This window comes from Rhinopithecus roxellana, chromosome 15, assembly GCF_007565055.1.
Source record: "Rhinopithecus roxellana isolate Shanxi Qingling chromosome 15, ASM756505v1, whole genome shotgun sequence".
NCBI lineage: Eukaryota > Metazoa > Chordata > Mammalia > Primates > Cercopithecidae > Rhinopithecus > Rhinopithecus roxellana.
Genome location: NC_044563.1, coordinates 55,959,713 through 55,974,919, shown reverse-complemented (window position 1 = coordinate 55,974,919; position 15,207 = coordinate 55,959,713). Strand labels below are relative to the sequence as shown.

Here is a 15,207-nt window from a genome sequence, read left to right as displayed (position 1 = left end):
GGTGCATGCCTATAATCCCAGCTGCTCAGGAGGTTGAAGCAGGAGAATTGCTTGAACCCAGGAGGCAGAGGTTGCAGTGAGCCGAGATTGCACCACTGCACTCCAGCCCGGGCGACAGAACGAGACTCTGTCTCAAAAAAATAAAATTAAATAAAAAGAGAAATAATTACTACTTCAAAAGGCTACTATAAGGCTGGGGGTTTTTGCTCATGTCTATGATCTCAGCTACTCTGGAGGCCAAAGTAGGAGAATCCTTTGAGACCAGGAGTTCAAGACCACCCTGGGCAACATAGAGAGATCCCCTGTCTCTACCAAAAAGTAAAAAAGTAAAAAGTTAGCCGGGTGTTGTGATACATGCCTGTAGTCCCAACTACTTGAGAGGATCACTTGAGCCTGGGGGTTTGAGGTTACAGTGAACTATGATTGCACCACTGCACTCTAGTCTGGGTGACACAGTGAAACCCTGTCCACTGAAAAAAAAAAAAAAAGGCTGTGGTGAGACTTAAATAACAGAACGTAGGCAAAGTGTTTTAAACATTCATAGATGTGTAATCCCAGCACTTTGGGAGGCCGAGGCGGGTGAACCATGAGGTCAGGAGATCAAGACCATCCTGGCCAATGTGGTGAAACCCGGTCTCTACTAAAATACAAAAAAATTAGCTGGGCGTGGTGGTGTGTGCCTGTAGTTCCAGCTACTTGGGAGACTGAGGCAGGAGAATCATTTGAACCTGGGAGGCAGAGATTGCAGTGAGCCGAGATTATGACACTGCACTCCAGTCTGGCGATAGAGCGAGACTCCATCTCAAAAAACAAAACAAACAAACAAAAAATTCATGGATGAAGCTAAGTCCCCCGCTTGTTGCCTAGCAAGTGTTGGACCAGACAGTGAGAAGGCCTGGGTTCTCACTCAAGCTCTGTCCTCTGTGTGCTGGGCAAACTTGGGCAAACTATTGCCCCTCTCTGGGCATCAGCTACAACGTGGGGACCTCTCAGGGTCTTGCCAAGGCTGAATGATATGTGCTATGATAAATACTCAATAGGTTCCTTCACTTCCTCCTGCCTCTCATGCTCTGCCATGCCCACCCACCCTATAATCCCCCCAAATGGAAACCTTCCCAGAGACCCAGAAAGCAGGGCCTGGTGCCTGTGGTTAGGGCGGCACGACTCGCCCTGTGTAAGATCAACTGTGGTGTCCAGGGCAGTCTCCCCTCACTGCCACCCCCTAAACTATGAGCCGGGAAATGTTTGGTGTGTCTAGATGCCAGCATATGGCACAGGGTGGGCCACACAGCAGCCCTCAGATGCGGTTTCTTGACCTAAATGAACTGCTCTGGCCTGCCCTGGCCTCACCTTCTTGGGGAACCTGTTGCTGAACCCTGCCGTAATCCCTGGTGGGCTGTGACCACACAGAGGCACACGCCATCACCTCAGTGTGTTTCCTGGTTGTCAGCAGCCCCTCCACCTCCACCCAGCAAACCCTGACCCTGCATAAGGTGTCATCGCAGGGTAACAGCCCCACATGGGCATGGCCCTTCCTGGTTGACACAGCCTCCCACTTCACACCTCAGAGGGCAGCCCGGAGGGGATGATCAGCTCTGCTTTAGGGGCTGTGCTTGTCCAGCACCCCCCAGCAGGCCCTGTCATCCTTCTCGGTGAGGCTGTCAGTCCCTGCAGGCACTGGGGTCACTTCTCTCTGGGTTCCCACTCTGCTTTACCCTGGGTGGTCCCCACCCAGCCCGTCCTGAGCCTGCTCTGCCGCTCGTCCTCGCCCAAGTTTCCTCCCGCTCCTTCTGAGCCAGCTTCCTCCATTTTCAAATGAGAAGGATGACGTGGGCGACAGCACATCAGCGTGTGGCCTAGCAGCAGACTCGTGGCACATGGTGGGCGTTCAGGCAATGAAGGCAGCCTCCCATGTCTTTCCCTGGGCTCCAGCTCAAGCCACGGGGTGGGACGATGGGGGCTGAGCCTCTTCCCGGAGAGTTCAGTGCAGACAGCTTGTGAGTGCTGGGTGCTGCAGCTCTCAGGGAAGGAAGACTGGTGCTCCTGGTGTCTGGGTCTCCTTGGCTGGGACCCTGGGGTGAGCCCTGGAGCCACCTTGGGTCTCAGTTTCTCCAACCTCCTGAGAAGGCTGAGGGAGAAGGTGCTGTCAGAGCACCTTCCAGATGAAGCTCAGACTCCCCAGGCGGCCCGAGGGTAAATGAGAAGCAGATCCAGAGGCCTTGGTGGGCATAGAGCAGTGTGAAGGCCCAGGGGTCCGCCTTGGAGGCTGAGGCTGGGACAGGAGCAGGCTGCCATGCGTGCCAGGGAGGCCACCCGCCCACCGGGGCTGCAGGCAGAGATCGCAGGCGGGAGGCAGCAGATTCCACTCCCGAGGAGGGCCATGCGGTCATCTGGTAATTAGTGGTAATGACCGTTTCCAAATAAATCCCCCTTGGGGAGGTAATCAAGGATTAGGATGGGAGGCGGGGGAGTTCTCCTTGTGGACATCTCGCTCGCTTCACTCCAACAGACCCCTAATTGGAAACATTTCAGTTTATCTGGGGGTGGGGGCCTGGGGGAGAGGGTGGAAGAAAGGACAGGAGGGAACGCAGAGTTCACAGGCAAGGCCCAAGCTCAGGGCCCTACCGGGATGGCGAGGCCTCCTCTCATTCAGGAGTTGGGGGCATTGCTGGGACTGGCTGGGGCAGAGACCTGGGTTCAAGCTCTAGCTCAGCAGCTCTCTCCCTATGCGACCTGGGGCAAGTCACTGCCCCTTGCTCCACCTCAATTTCCCCATCCATACTGCTCAATGCCCGAGAACAACATAGGCTCTGACATTGGTAACACAAGCTATCAAATGACTTCACTGAGGTATTTTCCTGGTGGTGCCAGCAACTCTACCCTCAGGCCGCTCTGGGGAACCTGGCCCAGGTAAGGCACCCTCAAAGGAGGGCTTCCTTCCTGGACCTGCACTTCACAGCATCCCTCTCCCTCTAGGCACAGGGGTCAGGTCACATGATGAATTCTAGCCAGAGACCTGGGAGCTGGGTTCAGGCTCCTTTAAGTGACCTGGGCCCCAAGGTCCCTCTCTGCAGTTCTGCAGCCCGGCTGCCCGCGGTGCTGAATGATGTTGCCAGCTCATTTCCAGGTGAGGCTTCGGCAGAGCTGGGCTCAGAGGGCCTCAGAAGGTGCCCCCACCAGTGCCACCCAAAATGTAGCCTGGCAGCTGCCAGGAGAGAGATGGGATGAGGTCAATGGGGGGTGGTGGGAAAGACCCTGATGCCCACATCTGTGCTTCTGGGGTGAGGAGGAGGCTGGTGAGGGCTTCGGACTGGCTTTGGGACTCAGTCTTGCCCTGGAATACCTGTGCTTCTGCATCTGTGGAGCCTGCTGACCCTGAGGTGGGAGAACAATGGAGTTGAGGAGACCCTGTTCTCCCAGACAGACCTTTGTCCCTCCCTTGCCCATGTCCCTTTGGGCTTTCCTGGGCCCACCTCATCCTGGTGCCCACATGGCAGAGAGGATGGAGCAGGAACCCGGGCTCTAGGCCACCCAGGCAAGCCCAGCCTCTCCCCAGGCTTCCGTCTGTTCCCCTGGGGTAACCATGGGGAACCTCTCCCTCCATGATTCCTCAACTAACTCCTCAATTAGGCACCAGGTCTAGGAACCAGGGTGAGGTCTAGGAACCTTGGAAGTGCCCCTTCTTCACCAGCCACCCCAGCGTGGGGCTGCAGCTGCCTGTCCAGGAAGAAGAAGCCCCTAGGGCGCCATAGCCTGAGAGTCCTCCTATTCCCTCCTAGGCTTTGTCCCAGGACTCCAGAGTGAAGAGGGATCCATCCAGCCCTTGTCCCCACTGTATAGATAGAGAAATGGAGGCTGATGAAGGGCCTGGAGGCTGCAGATCCAGCCCTGCCTGGAAATGACACTGGGTCCCCTTCACACCCGACTGCCCAGACCTCAGAGGTGGAAGCCCGTCCCCTTGGCCTCACACATGCTGACCCACCTGTGCAGCCCATCCTGCAAGGTAAAGCCGTAACAGGTCTTGGTCTGACGCTTCTCAACCAAGAAGCCAAAGGGGAGCTGCCACAGCGTCACCAGCTCCCACTATGCAAGTGGTGAAACTGAGGCCTGGAAAGGGCAGGGCTTGCCCAGATCTGTACACAGCCAATCAGAGGCAGAGACAAGCTAGACCCCAGGCCTCCCGCATCCCGAGGTAGGGCTCCTTCTACCTCTATCTTAGAGCTGAGGAAACTGAGTCTCAGAAAAGCTAAAGCGATTGACCTGTAGAACTCAGGCTGGGTCTCGCAGTCCCAGTCTGGCACCCTACTCTGCAGCACCATGGCCCTCTAGAGCCTCCTGGCCCCACCTCCGTGGGAGTGGCAGATGTGGGACTGCCCAGGGAAGGGGGCCGCCTGTGTGGATGTTCCCAGCCAGCCTGGGCCTTTCCTCTCACCCCACCGCTTCCGTGGTTCACAGGAGAGTAGGACTCCCCTCAAACCCTCCCGCTACCCAGGGAAGCCAAGAAGGGAGTGGGCAGCCTACACGTGGGACCCCGACTACTTGAGGGGCTGGGAGTCTTCTGGTGCCTGGCCTGGGTGGAGGTAAGGTAGGGAAGGATCCCCAGGTTATTTCTGGGCAGGTGCCTCTATGGGCAGCCAGGTTCTGATCCCTTCTCCCCAGCCCCCACCCCACCAGCTCAGCCTGCGTCTCACGCACCCACCAGGTGAGCATTCCAGGCCACTGGGCCATGTTGGCTTTCAGTTCCTGTGTCAAGCGCCCCTTTCATCTCCAGCTCACTCTCCAAAGCCCAGGCCAGCAGAGGCTCCTGGGCGAGTCCCCGGCTTTCCAGCCTTACCGAACACTTTCCTGCTCCCAGCCATGCTGGGGCTCACTGTGCCCAACAGGCCACAGAGCCAGGCAGCTTAACTCAAACCTGCCTCCTCTGAGCTGTGACACCCTGCTAGAGTCCCCCATGCCTCTGTTTCCTCTTCTGTGCAATGGGGGTAATAGCAGCACCCACCTCACAGGGTGGTTGGGATATTTAAATGGAACAATATATATAAAGCACTTAGAACGGTGCCTAGCATGCAGTGAGGCTGTGTGTGTGTAGACATATATGTACATATGCATACATATATGCACGTGGCCTACACATGTGTATCTATATATACACATATACAATGCACACATAGATAATTGTTATTCTTAAACTCTATCCCTTTTCCCACCTCTCTTTAATCCTCCTTGCTAGACTATCACCTTCTCATAAGAGTGCAGTATGATCTAAATTAAATGACCCAAGCTCTTGGAGCAGCGTCTGGGGCACTTAGGAGTAGGCTCTTGTGGTGTCTGGTTTCTCCAGGTCTCCCCGCATGCACTGTACAGCCTCCGGGGCTTCTGCTCGTGCTGTGCCTCCCGCCTAGGATGCCTGCTTTGCATTCCATCTCTGACCATCCAGATCCTCCCTGTCCTTCCAATCTTGGCCCAGGCACCTCTCTTAGGTAGAACTGACCACTCCTCCGCTGGGCTGCCATGCTCCCTCTGCTAGGACACAGACCACAGTCCGCTTTGTATTTCTATATGTCCATCTCCCCCAAGAGGCTGGGGGCTTCTTTAAGGCACACAATGAGTCGCACCCAGTTCTGTGGCAGCCTGACTGCGGTGGGGACAGAGGACATGGATGTCAGGTTTAGCCAGCCGTCCATCCCACCACATGCCAGCGTGGGGGCTTGTGTGCATCACGCCCTTTGCAGGGCCTCAGTGTTCCCACTGTGGAGCAGGGATGAGCGCAGTGACCCCACAGGACTCTCATAGGCAGCAAATGACATCCAAGCCCAGTGCAAGGCCTCTGACGCTCCTTCAGCCAATCCTCTCCTTCCCTGGACCTTAGTATCCTTATCTGTAAAATAGTGGTGGTGGATGAGAGAGCTTGGACTCGCTGATCGGACGTCCCTGCCAGCTGGAACAGTGCTGGGTACCCCGTAGCAGTCTCACAGAACTCCTCAGGGACAGCTGGGAAAAGCTAGTGCCCAGGGCTGGGAGACCGCTGAGACCAGTCTTCTTCTTGTAAACAAGAAAGGCAGGAAGACAGGGTTCCCTCCTTGAATCATCAATTAATCAATAACTTGGCCCAAGAAGGGGCAGGGCCAGTGACCTCCAGACTGTTTGCTGGTGGCGCACCCACTATCACCCTGTCTTCCAACTAATTCACAAATCCTCTGCAGCGCCCTCCCCAGCCCCCACAACCTGCCCCCTGCTGTCTTATCTGTAGGCTCCCTGGCCCAGCCCCAAACTCCATACCTTTGTCCTGTCCTGGACTTTCCCTCTGAGTGAGCCCCTCTGCCCACAGCGTCCTCCTCTCCATTGCCCGAACCAGCCAACTCCTGGCAGTGTGTCAGTCACTAGGGGCACAGCCCCGGAAAAGCTTCCTGGTGTCTCAAATCTGTGTCCCCATCAGGTGGGCTTCCTTCCTCTAGGACCCCAGAACCCCCCTCTGGTTTCTCCTCGGGCACTTGGACACTTGCGGAGTTATTTACAGCCTGGGCTTATCTCTCTTAGCTTAGAGAGCAGCTCCTCCAGGAAGGGGCTGGCATGTACTCCTCTCTTCACCACTCCCAGCCCCCTGAGCAGGCACTCCCTTCAGCTCGGCACCACGCCTCTCTCTCCCTCTTACCCCTGCCTGAATAATTTCTATCTCAAGGAATGCCCTGCACATGTGTACGGCGGCATCTGACAGCTTCTGAGGTCCTTTCAGGAGCCTCTTCTCATCTGATTTCAGTGAGGTGGAGAGTCTCACCCTCCTGTGACAGACGAGGACAAGGAGGCCCCAAGAGGTCGAGTGACACTTTCCCAAGGTCACCCAGGTGGAGGGGGCAGGAGTGTCTCAGCGGAACTCTCGCTAAAGTCAAGGCTAAAGTCAAGGAGACTGACTGACAAGGAACGCACCTGGGCTGGCCGCTCTGGATTGCACCCCCTGAACAGAATGTCTTTTTCCATCTGCCCCTGCGGAGGTGGCCAGAAACTCCGCGGCCCTTGCGCCACCGTCAGCTGCACAGGACCAGGCGCTTCCATCGCGGTCCACGCCCGTCTCACTCCCTCTTCGCAAGCCTCCGGGAGGTAGGGACATTTTACAAACGGAGGCTTAGGGATGATTTGCCCACCGACCGCCAAGCCAGCTTGGGCTCCCGCGTCTTGGTACGCTCGCACCATCCAGGGGACCCCATAAAGCCCTCCGCCGCCCCAGTCCCCGGCCTGTGCGCGTGGATGTGGGGTCCCTACTCACAGCCACTTGATGCCATAGCACACGCCGGTCTGGAGCGCCAGGGCGAAGAGCAGCGCCTCGCAGACCTGCGGCCGCGCCCTCATCGTCGCGCGGCAGGCGCGCCCGGGGTCACACCCAGGAGGAGCCGCGCTGAAGTCCTCCGCCTGCCCGGCCGCCGCTGGTCCTGAATGCCGCCTGCAGCCGGGGAGAGGGGAGGCGGCGGGTTAAGGCCGCGCGCGGGCAGGGGAGGCGTTTTATTCAAATTACAAAGGAGGGGTCGGGGCCGGGGGAGGCCTAGCGCAGCGGGCGTCCCCTCCCGCTCCGCCCGGCCCGGGGACGCGTCCCGCGCCTGGCTCGAATTAGGCGCGGCCGAAGGCGTGTCCCCTGCGGGGCCTGGGGCCCCAACGCGCTTTCGCGCCCCTCGGGCCGGGGCAGCCGAAAGGAGGGACAGGAGGCGGCAGAACCGGAGACCCCCGGAGAGACTGGGCAGACACAGCGAGAGAGACAATGACGCTTAAGAGGACAAGGCTGAGAGCCACGGAGGCAGAGGGGAAACCCGGACAGACGTAGACGTGGGACGGAAAGGAGAGGAATGAGGAATCAGGAGTCCGGGTAAGGCAGCAGAGTCGAGGCCCCGGTGCTGGGGCTTATCCCCGCAATACTGATCATTAGTTATTAGGGCCTCGGCAATTCTTCTTGCCAACCGTGCCTCAGTACCCTGGGGCAATTCGGGCACAGTTCCGCTTTTATAAAGAACTTTCCCTGGCCAGGCAGGGTGGCTCACGCCTGTAACCCCAGCACTTTGGGAGGCCGAGACGGGAGGATCACCTGAGGTCAGGGGTTCGAGGCCAGCCTGACCAACATGACAAAATCCCGTCTCTACTACGAATACAAAAAATTAGCCGGGCATGGTGGCGGGCGTCTGTAATACCAGTTACTGGGGAGGCTGAGGCAGGAGAACCGCTTGAACCAGGGAGGCGGAGGTTGCAGTGAGCCAAGATTGCGCCTCTGCATTCCAGCCTGGGCGACAAGAGCGAAACTCCGAAACTCCGAAACTCCGTCTCAAAACAACAACAGCGACGACAACAAAAACTTTCCTAACACGATCGTATCTGCTCCTCCCAGCACCCCGTGAGGTAGGTACTATCACTGCCTGATCTTACAGATGAGGAAACGGAGGCGCAGAGGTGGAGTTGTTCAGCTAGGGAGCGGCAAGCCGGGTGTCCGGCGAAATCAGGAAATGGGGCTTGCTCGGGGCCCCTCTTTCTCGCTGTGGGAAGGGGAGGATGGGAAACGGGATGGTAGGGCTCTTTGTACAGAGAAGATTCGGAGTCTCCAAGACCGTCTTTAGCCGCCCCACTTTGGAGGGTGGGGATGGGGGCGTGCGAGCCGGGACTGGGCAGCCCAGCCTTGGCGAAGCGGGGAAGCTCGCGGGGCAGGCGCGGTATTGCCTCTGGCCTCCAGGCGGCGCCCGCGGGCCGCGAAGGAGCCGCTGCCCCGCCCGCCCGCAGCCCGCGGAGCCGCTTTCTCCGCTTTTTTTCTCCTTCACTTCATTCTCACCTCATTAACTCCCTTCCCAGCTTCTCCCAAATTTACCAACACCTGGCGTTCGCCCGGAGTCAGACACAGCCCCAGCCCCTCTCCCCTCGGGAGGAGCAGAGACAAAGGGATTCCTTCCTAAGGGTTTGGGGAGTTGGAAAAGGAGGCGCCCACGGTAGTGAGGGGCGCTGGAGCAGAAAACGGACGTTCCTATCTGGCTCTGTGAGCTTGAGCAAGCCCTCAGCCACCCCAGCCTCGGTGTCCCATTTCATAAGAAGGAGGAACGGGGCTTCATCGTGCGTTCCCAGAGGACCCCGTCTCCCTGCAGCCTGCGGGGCTCCGCGCCCCTCTGCTGTTTGTACCGCGACGCCACCTGCGTGGCGCGTTCCTGCGCGTGGGTCGTCAGCGCGCACAGAGGGGAAGCCCCACTGTTTTCTGGAGCCTGTCGGCAAAACTCACAGGAAGGCGAGGAGAAGCCTGGATCTCACGGTTCTTTTCCTCCGCAGAGCCCCTTAGCTAGCGCCCAGCACAAGGGCGCCTGCGACAAACATGCCGTCAAGGCTGGGGGTTTCGGCGGGGTTCCCCGTGTAACCCAGCCCCGTCCTCCCACCCAGCCTGTATCCAACTCCTTTGTCTTCCTGGTTCTGCAAGTTTCCCGCACTTCTCAGAACAAGAAAAATATCCGCTGGATATGGAGGAGGGAATCAAAACTCCAGTTACCGTCTTCCCCTCTCCCAAAGTGAGCCGCCCGGCGAAGGCACCCGGCATTCCTGGGTGGGGAGGGGGCGGGGACTGCACGAGGACCGAGGCGCGCGGACTCACAGCGGGGGATCTGTGTCCAGCCTGGTCTTCTAGGGAGAGGAGGAGCGGCCTAGGTCGCACAGCGGACGGGGACCCAAGGCCTCCAGCCCCCCCGGCTCTTTCGGTGCAGCTCCGGCTGTCCCAGGGCTCTCCCTCCGCCGCCCAAGCTCGTCGCGGGGAGAGGCAGCGCCTGGCCCGTGCCTCTGGGTCCTGACGCACTGTTCCTGTCCCTTGTACGAGCGCCCGGGAGAGCCGCGCGGGCCGTGGAGTCACCCTCCGCCTGAGCCTGCGGGTCAGGGTGCACTCGCCTCCCGAAGCCCTCAGCCCGCCAGGGGGCGCTAAGCCGGGGCTCGGGTGAGGGTCGGGATCGCGGCTGCCACCCGCATCATGGGCTGGGGGCAAGTCCCCTCCACTTCCTGGGACCCCGCTTCCCCGTCTGGGAATGGGACGAGGTGTCGAGGGAGTGCCCACTGTGTCCTGGTCGTTCTATAGGACACTTGCCGTCGGCCGCCCTGACCTGCCCGACCCCTTGCTTGGGGCCGGGCGCGTAGTGGGCCGCGCCAGGCGCAGCACCTTTGGAGAGCGAGTGGTCACCTCCTCGAAGTTGGTCCGAGCTACCCTGCCTGCAGCGGGCCCGGGAGGCGCCCGCCTGGGGCTGTGCACAGGGAGGGCACCACGAGCGCAGCGCCGCAGCCCAGCGCCGCCAACAGGTGGTCATAGGCCCGGGCTGTGGAGGTCTCTGGAAAGCCCGCCGCTGGGACCAGGCCACGCCGGCGGGGACTTGCGGGGCCTCCCCTACCCCGATGCCCCGCGAGCACCGTGCACCGGGGCCGACTGTCCGCGCGGCGCGCAAGGTCGGCACTGGCGGGTCCCGAAGCCTCCCGCCGCGCAGCTCACGGAGCTGACCCCGCCAACCAGGGACGCCGAGCGACAGCTTCAAGGTTACCTGTGGGCCAGGGAGGCCGGGCCGGCTACCCGGCTTTGACCCCAGCCGCGAAGCTTTCAAGAGACGTCTGCTTGGCTGCGCACGCGGCGCCGGGTCACCCGGGAGACGGGTTGTTTTGGAAGGGAGAAGGGTGGGTGGGGGCACTCGAGATCCCTCCTGCTAACCCCCTGGAGCGGGACCCTGCACGCCCAGGGTCTTGAGGGACACCGAGGCACTTCAGCCCGGGGGGTGGGAGGCGTGGAGCTCGTGCGCGAGCTTAGCCAGATGTTTGGGGCGGTTCGAGATGTGCCGCGGGGCCGGGGACAGGACTTTTTCCTCCCCAGTCCCCAGCCTGGAGCTCAGGTCAGTAAACAAACTCGGTTCTCCCCCTCCCCCCGCCGCGCCTGGGATCCGTTCTCAAAGTCAGGCGTCTGCCCCCATCCCCAATTTACTAGGCGCTGCCGCATTTCTCTGCCTTTTGTCACCCTCTCCCCACCACCACACACACCCTCTGTCGCGGGATCCAAGTCCCCCACCCCTGGGGGTGGCTCGGGCATGACCTCATCCACGGGACGACTGGGAAGGAGGGGGTCGCCTGGGGTACGGGAGCAGAAGAGGGGGGCCGGGCCGGGAAAGTTCGAGGAGGGCCGCAGGGAACTGCGAGCACAACCCACCCCCGTCCCGCGTCCCCCTAAACCCCGCGTCCCCAGGCTCCCGCGGCTGTGCTCCGCAAGGGGGAACTCTTCGGAGTGCTGCGGAGGAAAGGTATGCAGGAGCGCTTGGTTTGCTTACCCGCGAGTGGGAGCCCAAGGGGGTCGTGGCGGGTGTGAGAAGCGTCGTCCCCCTCCGACTCGGGCGCCTCCAGCCCTAGCGGGTCCTCGCTGAGCAGCTGCCCGCTGCCCGCAACCACTGCTTACCTTCCGGGGCGCTCGCCAGGCGCGCCCTGCGTGCCCGGGTGCCCTGGCCTGCCCAGGGAGCTGCGAGCGCAGTTTCCAGCGGGCCCGTGCGCACTCTGGCTGGGCTAGTGGTGGAGGCGCCCTCTTCGTGAAGCGGCGCCAGAAGGACGCCAGAGATCCTGGCAAGCTGGGGCCGGCTCAGGACCCGCGCGCAGTCAAGCGCGGACTCCGGCTGCTCTTGGCTGCGCTCAACTCCCGAGGCCTGTCCTCGCCGCTCGCCCGAGCTCTCCTCCTCGCCCGGCGCGATCTCCGGCGCGGGCCTCCCAAACTGCTTTATAAGGCGGGCGGCCGCTTTGATCCGCCCACGTCAGCGCGCCGCAACCCCACCGGGTGGCCCCGGCCGCGCGCTGGGGGTGGGGGCGGGGTCCCCGCGGACGCCACTGACCTGCAGCGCCCGCCGCTCCAGAGAACTTTGTACTCTGTCGAGTTACAAAGCGGGACTCGCTCACTACAGCTGGTGTTTACTAAGCGTGCGTGCTGCGTGCCTGCGACATTCGTGGGGCCCGGGTAAGGCCCATCTCGAATGGTCGCAGCAACCAGGCAAGGAGCCTCAACTCGCAGGGGGAAGTCAGACTTGGGTCTCAGTCTGGAGCTGGGGCATCCTTAGGTGCTAGTCGCGCAGCGTGGTTACTATAAACGTCTGAGGTCCCGACACCTGCCTCGTGTCCTAGTCCAGGTCCTTCGGGGGACCGTCTCTTTTGGCCTCTGGTTCCAGTTGTGGGAAAGGAATCAACGATCCTGCAGGAGAAAGAGACACGAGGACTCTGTGCTACAAAGCCTTAAGTGTGGAGCTGGGCCGTGTCCCAGCCGCTGGGGTGACTGCTGGGGAGTGTTCTGGACACAGGGGAGGCGGAGCAGAGGAGGACTGGGTTTCAGAAGCTAAAGGAGCCTAGAGAGGCGCCTGCTGCGCTGTGTCGCCCAGGCGTGTGGTGCTTCTGGGACCACTTCTCCCCATCACTTGGCCTCCCCTGAGCAGACCAGCTGCTTACCCTACAACACCACTACTATTTCTAACTGCCCATCGGGTGCTGTGGATTCATCTGTGTCTCTCCCTTCTTCTAGGGACCTCAATCCCAGGAGTCCTCAAGGATAACTGGTTCATTAGCAGAAAGGGAAATGGAGACTTAGTGAGGACACGGAGCCTGTCTCAGTTCCCCCAAAATGCCTGACATTCTTTTCCCCATTCTTTGCAGCTGCAGATGAAGTGGCACTCCTAGGCTGCCCCACACCCAGCCACAGGTACCTCCACATACAGCACAAACATCTGGGCCTACAGTGCCCACAGCAGCCTCCCAGCCATACCAGCATTCCCACACAGCCAGTCCTCACACACAGCCGGGGGCCTATCACCCCACAAATGGTTACAAACACACTCGGGAGATAACAATAGCACAGAGGTGTGAAATGGCCGCACACACGTCATGAAGGGGAGGCTGCACACAGACCGCCTGCGCCCACACAGTTGATGTGCAAACATGCACGGGCTTCCATGCACACACAGCTTCCAAGTGTACAATGCCAAACATGTACTCCTGCACACAATCACAGGAATATCCTTTGGAACACACACTGGGACACCTCCATCTCTTATGCCAGAACACTGGGGCAATCTGATCAAAAAAGCAGTGGAAAGACAGTGGGGCTTGGGGCATTGAGGAAGGGAGGAATAGGGGGGCTATTCCACCTAAGCGGCAGAGGGCAAAGGCCTCCGGGGGCCCAACAGTGTCCTTAGCTCCCCTGCCTCAGGCCCCCTGGCCACTTCAGTCAGAGCCATTCCAGGTGGCCTCTGTCTGTTTGGGATGCGCACCCCTCTGCTCATTTAAGAGGCTCAGTCAGTTGCCTCCAAACATTTCCAGCAGTTCTCCTGCCAGAAATCCTCTGGCTCCCAGCTAGAGTAGAAACGGAAGCAATTTGGAGTCATGTAAACTGGGATTCCAATACAGATTTTGCCCAATTTTATTTTTAGCTGTGTAATCTTGAGCAAGTTGCTTAAATTCCCCGAGACTTAGTTTTCTCACCCATAAAATGGGAATAATACAATCCCATGGAATCCTCTACTTCTCCAAGATCAGGATTAGTATTCCCATTTCACAGATGTGGAAGCTGAGGCTCAAAAGGGAGCTGATATTTGAACGCAGATCTCTCTGGCTCAGAGTTCACTATGGCTGGTGGCTCCCAGTGAACACATGGGGGAAGGATAGTGACTTTCCATTGTCTTGTGGGGAGTTGAAGGAAACCAGGAGAACATCCCATACTCCTGAAGCTCAGCCCTGCCTCCTCCTGCCCCCTGCCAGCTACTCAGCTGTGTCCTTTGGATCAGGACCCAGGCATCATCAGCTAGGGCTGGAAACCTGCCTGGGGGGTGGGAGTAGGGGGAAGGGCTATGAGAAAGTGATGCCAAAAGCTTGCATTGAAAATCAAAGGAGACTTGGGGTGAGGGTCTGCCTCTCCCTGCACCCAAGTCTCCCCATTTGTATAATAGGCAGTACTTGAGAAGAATTTTGTTTTCATCTTTAGAACCAACTGACCTTCCCCCTTGCGGTCCCTTCTACATCCCTCTGTCCAGTCCTCCTCAAGGGCCACTGTGTATCTGGCCTGTGCTAGCCACCTGGGCTGCAGACTCCTCTTCAGAGGGGATGAGGCCCCAAGCCCCTGGCTGCTGCCACTGTGGACGTGGATGTGAATATATTTTTCTTCTCAATCAGCCCAGGTGATTCTGGTGATCTGATCGCCCAGACATGCTGGGGGCTTCCTGTCAGCTGGCTTCTCAGCCCCTGCCTGACTGCCACTGGCCAGGGGCACACCCCTTTCCCCCCACCCCCATCCCTGCACCAGCCCTGCCCAGGGAGGCACCCAGGCTGAAAGGACATGGAGGTGAGGGCGGACACAGTTCCGTTGGCCATGCTGACCTCTAGTGACCCCTCTGCCCACCTCAGCTTCCTTCCGTTAGGCCAAAGCCTTGGTGGAGATGGTGGGGGGCAGTCACCTGTTTCCAGGGGCGCCGGATGGGGGTGCAGGAGAACTGGTTGCAGTCCTGAGTGAGCCACGTCACTAGTTTGCTCTGTGAGTCAGGTAGTTATTTTGCTTTGTCTGAGCCCCAGTCGCCCATCTATAAGTGAAGGGTTGAACCTCTAAGGGCCTTTTCAGCTCTAGAACCCGCACATGTTGGGGCTCCTGACCCAAGTATGCTGTGTGACCACAACCCCAGATGTCCCCCAGAAGCCTTCTCTGTTTTCCCTAAGCCCACTACCCATACTCGGACCTCAGCACTTTATGCCTCCCACAGCAACGAAGGCTGGTCCAGAGAAAGCCGAAACCAGCCAGTAAGGAGAAGGGTCAAGATCACCCACCCTGGGCAACGACTTTGCGGTGTGTGAAAGGGGGATGTGGGGGGGCCCTGCTCAGCTCACTGCTGTCGCTTCACCAAGTGAATCAAAAGAGAGTGGCAGCTAGGTGCAGTGGCTCACGCCTGTAATCCCAGCACTTTGAGAGGCCGAGGTGGGTGGATCACTTGAGGTCAGGAGTTCAAGACCAGCCTGGACAACATGGTGAAACCCCATCTCTGCTAAAAATACAAAAATTAGCCAGGTGTGGTGGCGGGCACCTGTAATCCTAGCTACTTGGGAGGCTGAGGTAGGAGAATCGCTTGAACCTGGGTAGCAGAGGTTGCAGTGAGCCAAGATGGTACCACTGCACTCTAACCTGAGTGACAGAGCAAGACTCCATCTCAAAAAAAAAAAAAAAAA

The 15,207-nt window shown here is 59.3% G+C and overlaps 1 protein-coding gene across 4 annotated transcripts in view; it reads right to left on the bottom strand.

Annotated features, from left to right (window-relative positions):
* Positions 1-15,207, bottom strand: part of WNT11 (Wnt family member 11) — a 49,830-nt gene that overhangs the window by 12,470 nt on the left and 22,153 nt on the right. For 2 of the 4 annotated variants that reach the window (XM_030918437.1, XM_030918436.1), the window contains 2 exons: positions 11,298-12,199; positions 7,262-7,435 (listed from right to left, as the gene is read on the bottom strand). In XM_030918437.1, the coding sequence (XP_030774297.1) occupies positions 7,262-7,344 (83 nt within the window). In that variant the 5' untranslated portion in view covers positions 7,345-7,435; positions 11,298-12,199. Of the gene's footprint in view, positions 1-7,261; positions 7,436-9,601; positions 9,729-11,297; positions 12,200-15,207 lie in introns of those variants that run through there. The other 2 variants (XM_030918438.1, XM_010366783.2) reach the window with 2 other exon arrangements.